This window comes from Rhamphochromis longiceps, linkage group LG16 (genome assembly GCF_057381845.1).
Source record: "Rhamphochromis longiceps isolate RC_006_pf linkage group LG16, R_longiceps_female_GT1.1, whole genome shotgun sequence".
In the NCBI taxonomy this organism is placed as follows: Eukaryota; Metazoa; Chordata; class Actinopteri; order Cichliformes; family Cichlidae; genus Rhamphochromis; species Rhamphochromis longiceps.
The window spans coordinates 18652246-18666357 of NC_140572.1; the positions used below are offsets into that span (position 1 = coordinate 18652246).

General features: G+C 41.4%; 1 protein-coding gene across 2 annotated transcripts; it reads left to right on the forward strand.

Annotated features, from left to right (window-relative positions):
- The first annotated feature begins 745 nt into the window (after positions 1–745).
- On the forward strand, positions 746–13129 carry jam2b (junctional adhesion molecule 2b). 2 transcript variants are annotated; one of them, XM_085384782.1, is made up of 10 exons: positions 746–900; positions 6322–6387; positions 6804–6914; positions 7065–7214; positions 9858–10039; positions 10166–10274; positions 10365–10472; positions 12077–12095; positions 12188–12227; positions 12373–13129. In XM_085384782.1, the coding sequence occupies exons 1-10, from the start codon at positions 858–860 to the stop codon at positions 12409–12411; spliced, it is 867 nt and encodes a 288-aa protein (XP_085240908.1). In that variant the 5' UTR covers positions 746–857; the 3' UTR covers positions 12412–13129. The 2 variants fall into 2 exon arrangements, 1 of the variants encoding a protein (XP_085240908.1); XR_014907922.1 differs by lacking the exon at positions 12077–12095 and having other exon boundaries at positions 10365–10498; positions 12195–12227.
- The last annotated feature ends 983 nt before the right edge of the window (positions 13130–14112 follow it).

Below are 14112 nucleotides of genomic sequence, written 5' to 3' on the forward strand. Positions count from 1 at the left end.
GAAACTCAACACGTTCTTAAACAAGAAAAGGAGGAAATGGGGATTCTGATTTCATCCCATTTTCACGAGACAGCAGCAACTGGGAGATCTCCATAGTTTGATCCAGCAGTTGAAGCTGGATCACGGCCGCTTTCGTATATGTTTCAGTGTGCCAGTTTGAACTCTTGGGAGCACATCTGTGGAGGCAGGTAAATCCTTTCAGAGAGCCTATGAGCGCACTTGTTGTTCCGACACAAGAAACTGGAAAAATCTCAGTAGGTTACAAAAATAAATGCCAGTGAAATGACATGGTCAGTTGAACTGCTGCATTAAGAATACGTGAGTCCGAAAAATATTTTGACTCACGAAATATTCACAGGGATTTTAAAACCCTTTAGGCTGAGGCTTCAAAGTGTGAAGAACAATCTATTTCCATCTTTTATATACAGTCTGTGGTCTCTAGAGACTACAAAAATGATGTGATGTACAAAAAATTCCAAAGAGCTTAGTGACAATGTAGTTAATAAAATGTGTTTCATGTAACGAATCCTCAAACGCTTTTGTGTTTAATGGCTGAAGAAACCATTCAAAAGCTTCCTTTCTCATTACTACTACATTACTACTCGATACTACTACAGCCGGGCAGGTCCCCCTGTCAGAAAGAAAGGCTCATGTTTCCTCTGAGAGCTTTGTCTGAGAAGAGGGGGTGGTCACCCTGAACTTGTGCACGCGCCCCGTAAGTTGTCCGGGATACGTGAGCGCGCACGTGGCCGTTGCACATGAAACTTGAAGAAGCTGCAGAGAGTTTAGAGTAAAACTCATCTGCTCCACGGACACCGACAGACCTCAGGAAAGAGCTCCGACACCCGAGAAAAGCCATGAAGATGCTGGCGCTGCCTCTGCTCATCACCATTTTGCACAGTGAGCTTTTTATTGTGTTCAAAACTTCAACAATTTCTGTTTTGATACTGAATCAGAGAGTGTGTGGAGCTTTTAGAGTCAGCCAATTTTTACGTTGCATTTATACACAGTAACAGTGCAAACATGTATCCATACGCGATGTGAGGTTGAACTACATGTTTTATGCATTTATTTATTTTAATGTCAGACCTTTTTACAGACTTATAAATATGTAATTACGCATTTTCTCCTCTTTCTTTCATTCTATTGCAATATAACAGTTAAGGACCTACTTTATTTTACTAAAGAAAACAACACATACCACCGTCTTACGTGATTATGCAACTCAAGTTTTATCTTATTAAGCTGCAAGAGGCCACCGAAACAAAATGTAATTTTGGGCCAAATTAACAACTTTAGAAACGACTGCATGTAGGCTAAGTGTCAAAACGAGGCTCTGATATTTATTGATTGATTATTAGTGTGTGAGTTGTAGAGCTTGTGCGTGATTTCACAGACAGCGCGGAGGAGGTGCGATGTGTTTGGGGAGTGCAGTGGGGGTAGAGATTGTGCAGGGAGTGGCTGGGCTTCATGTTTACACTGAACCCGCTCTGATGCTGTTTGAACCCGAGATCCACGGGCTGATGAGACGGATCACGTGACCCCCGCGGAGGAGATTGAGATCCCAGAGTTTCAGGGAAGATAGCCCCTGACTGACCCTTAGTTGTTAATTGGACTGAGATGAAAAAGCAGTAAAGAAAAAATGCATTTGATGCTGCTGTGGGAATCTTAAAGGCCAAAGGCTGTCGTCCAAACAACATGTTTTACGCAGTTAATTGCGTCTTTGACGTGCATGTGTTTTGATTTTTCTTGTATTTACATGTGAGGACCAAAAGTCCTTGTAGAGATGAAACGATTACAATCTGTTTGTTTAGACACACTGCCTTTTAATATACTCTGAAAATATTTTTTTCATTACTGCACAGGAGGTATCATAGGTGGTTTTTCAGTTAGGTTACAATGTCTCCTTAAAACAGCAGAAACCCTAAAACACGTAACTTTTTTTAATAGTAGAAGCGGATTACGTTTTAGGGTTTTCAAGTGCACATTTGAATAAAATAAAATATGTAGTGTTAAAACACCGTTATTATGCATTCTGTATTAAAGTAAAAGTAAAAGAGTGCAGGGTGTTCAGGATCAGTCAGCAGAGATCCTCACAAGTGTGTTTTACAGATGTCTGTGCATGTGTATGCTATGCCAGCTGAGAAGGGTAAGGTTACTGTCATAAAGAATGGCTTTGTGTGCAACACACACACACACACACACACACACACACACACACACACACACACACACACACACACACACACACACACACACACACACACACAGAGTGTGCCACACAAGAAACATGCATCGCTACATCGCTAGTCAGGGGTTAAAGTGGGATTTGGCAGGTGTAGTTTGGGTGTAGCATTGGAAAAAGAATTACTAAGAAATAAGTTACAATATGATGTTTTTTGGGCTCCAATATAATTTTTATTTATTTTTTAAAATCTGTAGAGGTTTTAATCAGCTGACCTGTGCTGCTACATTATTGTTAACTGTTTTTTAAAAACAAGATATAAGCAAAGGCTTCTGATTTTCAGCTGTTGACACAATCCAGCTAATATAAAAGTTAGAATTCAGAGAGCGAGTCTGATCAGAATCATCATGTGAAAAATAAACTGATGTTTGCTACCCTTTATATACATCCTTTTTTTTTTTTTTTTTTTTTTTAGAAGGGGAGAAAGAAAGAGGGAAAGAGAGAAAGCTGAGAAGAGGGACGGGGGAGAAGGGCAAAAGACAAAAACCAAGAGAACGGGCAGAGAAAAAAAATGCATATATCAATCACCTGGATCACCTGTTGAGAAAGAAAAAAGAAAGCAAGCAGAAGAGAACAAGAGTAATAGAATAAACAACATCACAATGATATATGGGAATATGACAGTAAATACTAAATGTTAAACATTATTGTGCAGCACATAAGATCAACAGAACACAGTGTGCTTTGAGGTAGGAGCCAAAAAGGGTGTAGTTTGTGGGTGTGATCACCCGTGTGTACACCTGTGAGCATGGACGCGCTTGTTTTTTGTTTTTTAAAAGGTTCCTTCATGTAATAATCTGCTAGAGGGTGTGGGGGGGCCACAGCCCCGTCCTCCAGGGCATGAAGCAGGTGTGGAGGAGATCAAAACTCCAGACATCCAGAGGCCCCCAGAACACAAGAGACCAAGGAAGACCAACAGAGGGGCAGCTGCGCCACTGTCCCGGAAAGAGCTGAGGAGAGTCCCAGATGAGGGCTCACTCAGCAGCCGCGGAGCAGAAGCCAGGGGGAGTTGCAGTGACGCGCCCGTGAGCTCCGCCGGCAGCCAGCTGCGCCTGAGTGACCGAGCCCCAGGCCGAGAGGCCGGGGGCACCCCACCTCCGAAGTGGCCCGAGCGAGCCCCAGGCTCCAGGCCCCGATAAGCGGCCGCCAAGGAGTGAGCCGGTGTGTACCTGGACGCCCATCCCCGGACACAAAGAACCACCAACACACCGATGTCTGAGGGGGTCCGCCACTGGCAGGGGAAGTGGTGGTAGGGGGAGATAGGCCTCCAAACCTTGGAGGGCCTGAGATGTCCCCAGAGAGGTGGCGCCTGACACCCAACCTGACATATAGACACAGACATACAGGCACACACAGATACAAACATCCATTCCCACCCTCATGCTCTCATATGCACTTACTCCACACTCAACCAACGTGGAGACAGACATGAAGAGACGTTGTACACACGATCACACTCCCCAAGCGTACTCTACAAACCGGGTCTAGGTGCCCCTGCCCCTGGAGGGGGGAACTGCACCCAGACCCAGGTGGTGTTTCCCTTTTCCCTGCGGTGGGGGGAGGCAGACCGCCCCGACTCCGCAGCAGCAGGAAGGCTCCACACTCCAGACCGCAGTCGGACGGCCAACTCCTCCTCCTAGCCCCCCTGCTCCAGCAGGTCGCAGAGAATGGGGGTGAGAGAAGACTCCAAACCTCCCTCCAGCCGCTCATTGTAGTGTTGATGCATGTGTGTTCTAAGGTGCATTTAAAACCCAGGAGGGCTTGGAGCTACCTGCCAGAGAGCAGCAGGTAAGCGCATGGTCCCTCCTGCTAGCCCTCAATGTCTACGTGTATTTAAAATTGAGAGGTGGGAAACGATGCCAGGGGTGGGGTGTACACCCTGATGGTACTTTGGACTCCGTGCATCGTGACCACCCCCAAGATCCTATATGTATGTGTAATGAGAGTGTGAGTAATGTGAATGTCTAAGTTGTGGGATAAAATTGAGGCAGAGGCAGCCAGAAGGGGACAGAGGGGGGGGTAGCCTCCTCTGCACCCTGGTGACATACCCCTACTCCAAGGCCCTGCATGTGTGGGTGGTTGTAGTGGAGCGGGAAGAGGGAGGCAGCTGGAGATGGGGAGGGAAGGAAGGGAGGGGCAAGTGACCCCTCCCTGGGGCCAGCTCCCCCGCTGACCCCAGTAGGCACCCCCATACTCCGCGACCCGCCAGGGAAAGGGGGCCCAGGCCCATCCAGACCGGGGCCCAGTGCAGCAGCGCCGCCCGGCCCCACAGAGCCCGGGACAGTCCACCCAACCCCACCACAGAGAAAACTGCACCCACCCCACCATCCACTCTTCTTCCAGACTACATAAGACAATAAACACCCAGGCTGAGATCTTCCTCCACCTCTCCTGTATCTCCTACCCTTTATATACATCCTAACATTGCCCACGGACAACACAGCCTGCTGTGCACCAGTAAACGTCACTACAATACTGCAAACGTATCGGTTTAGCCAACACTAAACTTTACCAGACTGCTTGGTATTTTCACGCAAATTTGAATAGCATAGAATTTGTAAGCTTCAATTAGTTTGTCACATGTATAATTCCAAAATCGGGTTTAAAAACTCTAAAATCAATTAGGACATTATATGTAAGATTTAAATTTCAAGTTTCAAGTTAAACCGATTTCACTTGATGACCATTTCCTACCCTTAAAAATCTTCTTGTCCTCTCTTTTCTTACCTCTTTCTCCATCTCTCACATTTACAACTATGCATTTATTAGCAGTTATTTTATGTAAGACTGCACAGAAGTACTTTGTCACACAATGTTTTTACCACATATTTGTCGTATTTTTCGAGCTGTTTGCAAGTTTTATTTGAAATCACCAGCCAAAAAAATGTCACTCAGTTCATGCTCGCTCCTCTTCTGTATCGCTAAATGCTGGACGGAGTGACTGAAACTTTGAACACCGTTAAAAAGAAAAGAAAAGATGCGTTAAAAGCACAAGTGGGCTGTGGGATATCATTATTTTGTTATTACTGAGCATAATCCATACTGTCAGTCTACAGCACATGAAAAATTAACTCATTGGTCAGTAATATGCATTAATCTGTTTATCGGATTTAACTGCTCGTTAACTGAAGGACCGTTCCAGCCCACTTTCTCCCCATCTTTAATCCTCAAGTACAAGCCTATTATGTAATTCAGTTTTACTACCAGTCTCCTCTCTGCTGCTTTCAAATGTTTATTTTTTTTTTACTTAAAGCACACTTACAGCTGATGGTCACGTGACACATTTAAGTTTCACAAAGCAGCTCCGCTTCAGTTTACGTGATGTCAAGGGAGTATCCTGTAACAGCAACCTCTGCGAAGCTTCCAAGTTCTACAATAAAAACTTTATTTCCAGCAAAATTGCTTGCCAATAATATAAAAGTCAGATTTTACAGCCACGTTTGAAGCGTTTATTTATTTTTTAGGTGGCGTGTCACTCTAAATTATTTTCTCTTATCTCTTTCTGAAGGCGTCTGCTTAATGTCGAGGTAAACGTGGGTGTTTGATTGCGTGTGCTGAAGGGACAGATCACTGAAGGCGGTTATCAGGTCGCCTTAAAGCAGCTTGTCAGAGGGCCATCCATCACTTGCATTCCTGCACAGCACCGCTCCTGGCACCACCAGGATGTAGCTCCACACTCAGTGTCTGTTTGTCTCTGTCGGCATGTATTACTATGTTTATGGGCACCAGTTGCAGTTTGAAACTTTTCTTGTGAAGAACATTTTGCGTTGTGAGAACATTCAAGCCCCACAGGTTATTACTGCTGTTCTATACTTTGCGTTAAGGCTTCGACTGGAAAGTCAAATGTGTGTGAGTGCGACTGCTTCCACACAAAAACCAAGCATTAAGCAAACGTCCTGTTTACATATGAGTAAGCTTCTTGTGTCTGATGGTTTACCATGTAGCTCCTTGATCTGAAACTATAAAGATGTTTAACATTTCCATTTATGTGCTCCAGTAAACATTTAAAGATTGTACTCGATGGTCTGAGAGTAAAACTGGTCTTTCACAGGACGCTGATCTTCTCTCTTCTGCAGGTCCTGTCAGTTTATCAGTGACAGTAAGCAGCAGTAAACCCAAAGTGGAGGTTCACGAGCACACTGGTGAGACCGACGCTGCAGTTTTTCACATTCCTGCACATAATTTGTCTGCTATCTTAAAATGGCCACAGTCTTATTGTTTCATCTTAATAAAATATATTTCATATTTAACCTATTGTAATTCCAAATAATAGGAAAACAACAAACTAGATATAAACATATCTAATATCATATTGTCCAATTTCTGTCTTTTTCTCCTCTAAAAAAACACATTCATGTTAACTGAACACTTTCAAATAATTATTCTTTATTGAAAATTGCAACTACCAGAATATATTTCAGAATACATGGATATAAATAAAGAAATACATCATCCGTAGTCATGAGTGTGCATGAGTTGGTAAAAATCAATTAGTTTGAGACATTAAAAAAGGTAACGTAAGGATTAAAGATGAATATTGTTTTACTTTTACTTTTAGACGCTGTGCTGTCCTGTGAGTTCAAGACAGAGAAAGATCAGAACCCTCGAATCGAGTGGAAGAAGAAAGGAAAGGGGGTGACTTTTGTTTACTTTAATCACAAATTCACAGGTGAGTGACGGATCATTACTGCACGCATTTGTTTTTAAACTTAACCTGATTTAATAAAGAAGATTTTGTGTGGCCTTTTTTTTTTATGTTTGCTGACACTTTGCTTTGATTGTTTTCTTTGTTCATCATTCTCCGTCTTTTGCACTTTAGGGTCTTACGCTGGACGGGCTAAGATAGAGGGAGCGACGCTGACGATACACTCCGTCACTCAGAAAGATTCAGGGGAGTACCGCTGTGAGGTGACAGCCAGCGAGGATCACGTCAACCTCGGAGAGGCCACTGTGACACTTAATGTTCTTGGTATGAATATATTACGAACGTACATAAGGATAGGGATAGGACAGATCTGTGTAAGAGGTGAACACTAAACTATTTCAGGGTGCAAGTCAATGGCACTTAACTCCTGTGATGTGACATGTGAAACAATAACGTACATGTTGGTGGAACCAGGAGGATTCACAGCAAATCTTTTAAATGTGATTGTATTGCACAAATAACTGCAAACAATTCACACAAGCCTCCCTCACCTGAATTGTGAGATTAGGGTGAGGACAGTCGTTAAAGGTGCAATATGTGGAGTAATTTACGATAGAAGCAGTTTCTTGATAGCATGGAGCAGCCACTCTGAATCCGCTCTGCTATGGATAGGAAATTATAACTGTTACCTCAGTGCCCGATCCGTTTATGTTGGACTGCTGTACAGGGTGCTACTCTGAGTAACTACCCCATCTCAGGCTATAGCCATATTACATTAACCTTTGGACCACCATGACTTTATTAGCATGCTAACTTTAGTAGAACTCTCCATTATGCTTGGCACATGGGTTGTTTTGCACAGACAGTGAAATCACCACAGGTCTGTACTGTTTACATCAGGTGTCTCCACTCAGGCAAAACCTCCACATCGGCGCTCGTATATGTGGAAAAGAAGTCAAAACTGAAAGCAGAAGGTGTGTCATCCTTCAATTACATCACAGTGAGGCGACAAATGTTGTGCAAATTCAAATGTCGTGTTCATTTAACAACAGATACATCATAATTTTCTCCATTAAGGTAAAAAAAATGATATAGAACAAAGATTTTCTCCATTTCTGTCAAATGTTGATGTCCAAGATACATGGTAATGGTTGCTAGGTGACAGGAGCAGAGCATCCAGTTTAACAGCTAAGAACTTCTGTGCGTCTCTGTCTTTACGTCCTTTTGAGGATGCGATCCCTGAATTTGGACACATCCAATGAAATCCCTGAGACCTTTTCTGCCACTTTTGTTGTACGGTGCTGTTCACCACACCGAAAATGGTGAGCGCAAACGAGCTGTTACACAATATCCGAGCGGCTTGGTAGTGCATAGGTGTTAAAAATGACAATCTATTAATAAATCAGGTTGATTTTTTGTGTTTCAACATTTTTAAAACTTAAATGTGTAAAAGTGCTAGCCAGATGAAATCAAATCAGCCACCCTGCTGCTATGAATGTTAGGCCAGCCACCCACTAGCCATCAGTGAAGTGTGGTATTATATGATGTGGGATGTTAGGTTATCTCACTTCAGATCAAGATGAACTTTGTGATGTCGAAGACATTTTGACATTTCATTCAAAGAGAAAATAGAGTTATTTCGTATCTTTTGGAAATAGGTAAAAATGGTTTCTTTGACACATCCTCAGCTTGAAATGAGAAAAAATGGGAAAAGTAACATTAGATTCATAACTTGTATAATGTATAATAATATATATATTCTTTATTTTCATTGTGATTTTAATCAAGACACATATGGTACTTTTAAAGGAAACACAATGTTGTGTTCTTCCCTGTGCGGTACATGTGAATATACTCTGCACTGAACGTTTGAACTCAAGGCTGTCAGGCAAAAGTCTACATTGCCTCACTCAGCTTTCAGAAATTATAAATGAATTGACTATTTTGTGCATTCCTGCTCGAAGAGATATGGTTGTTTCTCTGAGGTTCGAGGATAACGACTCAGTAGTTTATGCATTCCTGCCATAGCACAAAGATCCAAGCTTCTAGTTTCCACGTGAAGGTCCAGCACGCACATAGAAATACCTCTGGATGCCCTTTGATATTGTTCCCATTTTATTTACATTTCCAAAGAGAATTTAGATTTTGGGGGTTTTGCAGTTTGCAGCATGAAGTAATGAGTTTACAGAGTATGTGAGATATATTTGGCAAACCACAGAAATTGTGCAAATAACAACTTCTTATAAACTTTATAATCTCTTCCATTAGGATATGTTGCAACAGGCAGACTGTTTTGTGCCAGTGTAGTTTAATTTTCTTTAAGATTATTCACCAACTTATTGAAAAAAAGCCTCATTATTATTAAATCTAAATGTCATTTGAGGTGATTACATATATACTTTCACAAAAATAACATGGTTGCAAAACAAGAGTTTCACGGATAAATTCTGTTGGCACTCTTAATACAAGTCGTGAAGTCACACGTGTCATCATATTGTGGTAAAACTACACACAGTTTCTTTTACATTGTTAGATTTCAATGTAGGTCGATGCTCACATGTTGGTCATTTGTGGACATTGTAAAGATAAAAGAATGATCGCACAAATGTTTTTTGTTGGTGGAGTTCCTGGTTGGCAGCCTCCCAGCTGGCACGTGTGAAAGCCTCACTTTGACTGATATCTCTGGAGTGATGTATGGGAAACATGTTTGGCTGAATAGACACTTGGTTGGTGGCTGCAGGAAATGCACTTCCAGATCAATACATCAATCTGACATAATTTATAACAAAAGGAATCATCAGACCTCTCTAGTTTTGCCTAAAAAAGTCTATTAAGTGATATTACACTATGTAGATGTTAACATTTTAAGCATTTGTAGGGAGACTTTCGTGTTGTCTTACAAATTGAAAACATAATATATTTAAAAAATATATAGTTTTACCTTTCTCTGTCTTTCCCCCCTCTCAGTGCCGCCTCATGTCCCTTCCTGCAACGTGCCAAGCTCTGTGTTTGTAGGGTCAGGCCTGGAGCTTCTCTGTAAGGACAAACTGAGTGTTCCTCCCGCTACCTACCGCTGGTACAAAGACAACAAGGCACTAACAGCCACGGGAGAGACTCCTTACAGCATTGACACAAACAAGGGCACACTGGTGAGTGCTACCTAAAGTTTTCAAATACAATATAATATAATGTACAGAATGTTATACAAGGGTCCAAAAACACAACTGTTATTCCTTTCGTGTACCCTGCCGCCTGCCTCTGTTTGTCTGGAGCAGAAGTTTAAAAGTGTGTCCAAGGTGGATGCAGGGATGTATCGCTGTGAGTCCTCCAACAGTGTGGGGGCGCCCAAGAGCTGTGTGGCCCAACAACTCAAAGTTATTGACTGTAAGTATTTTAAGAAAGTACTCACTGGAGATTATGCATCACGCTCTGGAGACCAAATATTAAAAAAAAATCTGATTCTGCTGCTTCCAGATCCTTTGAATATGACGATTTTAATAGCAGGTGCTGCAGGTTTGGCAGCGTTCATGCTTTTCTGCTGCATCTGTGTGTGTGTCTGCCGACACCGAGGCTGCTGCAAAAGTAAGTAGTGCAGTGCTGCCACAAATGTGTTCAATTCAATTCAATTTTATTTATACAGCGCCAAATCACAACAACAGTCGCCTCAAGAGCTTTATATTGTAAGGTAGATCCTACAATAATACATGCAGAGAAAAACCCAACAATCCTATGAGCCCCTATGAGCAAGCACTTTGGCGACAGTGGGAAGGAAAAACTCCCTTTTAACAGGAAGAAACCTCCGGCAGAACCAGGCTCAGCGAGGGGCGGGGCCATCTGCTGTGACCGGTTGGGGTGAGAGAAGGAAAACAGGATAAAAGAGCGCGTTTAGGCGTGTGAGAAAAACACTCGAGTGCGTCCTGTCATGTAATAATTCTGCATTATTCGCGTAATATGCCAACGATTTGTCACGTCCCGAGGCGTTCCATGGGAATGTGAAAGGTGACCGTCTGCGTTCCTATGCTACGCACCGGATTGTGCATGAAATCGAATGATACTCCCGCTGTAACACACAACCCAGCTGTGTATTCCAGCCCTAACCCTAACCTTAATCCTAACGTTAACCACCACCTTAATCATATTATATAGTGTTTTCCAAAGCGATTTAAGTAAAATAAACGTACATGTGTAGATTCATTCCAAACGGTTCTCGAACTCGTAATATAGGGATGTGTTGGGTGACCAAAAGCGTAATATACCGATGATTTGTCACCTAGCGTAAAATGTTACGCTTTGGGAGTGAGAACGTGTTGTTTTTTCACACCTTCACTTATATTTAGTCCATCCATTTGGACTTGTTTCTCAGAGTGCATGTCAATTTATTGATCTGCACCTAAGCAACCAGATGAGTGAGCAGCTATTTTTTTAGGCTGTCAGCAATGGATTCAGCCTTTTATTTAAAAAAAAATAAATACCAGATTAGATGAATTTTGTCTATGGCCGTGGAACAGGATTGAGTTGACAAATGCAAAGTTTAATTGTAAACAAAATTAGAATGAGAACAATCACGTGTATGTGTTTCTGAACACGGTACTTTATCAAATATCCAAGAGCTATTTGGGTGGAAGAGGTCCTCTTTGCCAGTCTTTCATATTAAAATGAATAGTTTTTGCAGAAAGTATTTGGTTATTCTTCTGATCAGGTTGTAATTCTAATGCTCATGCTAATGTTTTGAAAACAACAATAAGGTGAGAAGCACAGAGAAAACAACTCTGATATATGTAGTAACATAGTGTCACCATTTAAAAATGCTCTCGTGAAAGAATCCTTCCTGCATTTAAAGCCTTACCTAAAAAAAACCCTTTCAATTGTTTGGATTTTACTGCTTTCAGATTTACTGTTTTACTGCTCTTCTTATCACTGTTTCTTGCAAGCAGTTGTTTTCACCAATAAACTCTCTTTGCACAACCGGACTTAGCACCAAATAACAGAAAGACACATTTGGTGACTAAATGAAGGGTTTGGTAGAGACCCAACAGAACTAATAAGAAAAACTTCCGTTAAACATAAAAATGACTACTTGAGTAAATCTCTGTATTTTCGAGTTCTCCCAGAATTGAGGTATTGTGACCACAACTGACAAATTTTCATGTATTGACTAATTTTTTCTTTGTTTTTTATTCGAACAGAGAGCAAGAAAACAAAAAGGTGAGAGTTTCTTCTTCCGCCCTGCATGTTGCCCTTATTGTTATTCCAAAATAATAAGTGTTGACTAAACTGCCCTCCCCCTTGCCTTTCAGCACCAAGTCCTACAACCCTCCTCCTCCTCCCACCCGCAATGTGAGTGATCAAAGGCCTCGTTATCAAATCAGGGCTTGTTTTGCATGCATTCATTTGGAATGCAACTGTTGATAAGCTTCCGATAACACCAGGCACAAGCTAATGAAAGGAAAGGTGTCACTGTATGTCTCTCTGCTCCCTACAGCTCAAGCACTACAAACAAACTCAGTCCTTCATGATCTGAGGGCGAAGCCTTCTTCCTCTTTGACATCAAACCATCCAAAAAACCAAAGTAACTGCAGTTACTGCTCAAAACACCGGGAGGTTGATCGACTGTCGCCTGCTCGATGCCGTCTGGGATGGAGATGAAGATCGAGGCCTCTTGAAACGTCAAGCAAAAGCAAAGACGTGAAATACTTAGCAACAGGTTTGCTGCTTTGTAAATAAAATAACGCACTGACAGTTTAAAGGTAGCTCAAGCACACGTCAAAATGTATGACTTTACCACTTTATCAAATGCTGTGTAACTGTTTTCACGATGTTCTTTGTCTTCAGTGTTTCAAAACACTTCTAAAATCGGTTTTCCACCTTTACTTGGAGAACGTTTTGGCTCTTTAGTCCCACCTACTGGTCAGGAACTAACCACCCACAGTATTACTGCATACACTAAACCATGGATCGAATCCTTCTTCCTGGTTTCACTTAATATTACATATAGAGATACTATTATATATGTCGTTATCTTTCTCTTCGTGTTTTTACATATTTTTCTAAACCTATTTGTGAGCCGATCTCTTCTGTATTTTTATATCTTTGGTTGTATTTGCTTAAATTCTGATCATATAAATTGAGTGAGAGATGAACAGGTGTCTGCACACACTGAATGACGTTTTGGAAGCTTTGTAAATGTTTTGTACTCAAATCTTGTGATGACTTTAATCCAATAAAGAAAGGATAAGAAAGCTCTTTGCAATTCAAGCTGGATTATTTACTGTCACAGAGTCAGGCACACACTCAGGGCAATATGCTGATTTGTGCTGTGACATTAATGTCGGTATGTGTTCAAAGTATTTGTGCAAATTTCAAAGAACAGAAACAGGATTTACATTTAATCCTCAACATTTTGGGCAAAGCTGCTCTCAAAGCAAACTTTCCAAATGCTTTTTTACTCTGCACTGGAAGTTTTTGAACTACAGCAAAACTCCCACTTTATGTAAGATTGCACAGTATTGTGTCCCCTTGTCCCACATATTGTTAACTTTTGACATTTCTATTGGCGTCTTTTATAAAAACAAATTGTCTGCTGCTCAAAGAGAAATGTTTTTCTAGTACTCAAAAACATTGTAATAGTTCTTGTCATAAAAAAGGAATACGCAAGTGTACAAAGAAAACATCGAAACAAACAAGCTCCATTCAAATTGAATACAGTGTACCTGTCCTTCACATACCACAAATCTTTAAACTGCACTCATAGTGTTTCTTCTTTCATCTCTTCTGCTCCAAAATGAGTGACTATGCTATTCTTTGCCACCCGTTTGGTGTCAAAGAGAGAATCTCATTTGGGAACTGAAATTACTTTTAAAGGTCATTCAAACTACTTAATATACTGTAAAAATAATGTTGAAATAAATAAACTGATTATTACTGCACGCTGTGAACATAAGCAACAACAGAATTAATGTGCTTTCCTCTGCTTACCCACTATGATGTGTGGTTTTAAGGACTTGTGTGATATGATCTCTCATCCCCTCTGTGGGTTTTTGTCTTTCCAGTCAGGCTAATAGGAGCAAAACTTTTAATACTAAAGATGAAAGATTTTATAGGAGTCATCACTTATTTGTAGCAAACAGCTTTTTGAGTGTGCACACATTCCTTACATTCCTCACTTGACCACTAGAGAGCAGTGCAGCACTGGCTGTATCTGTTCATACCACCAGAGACCACA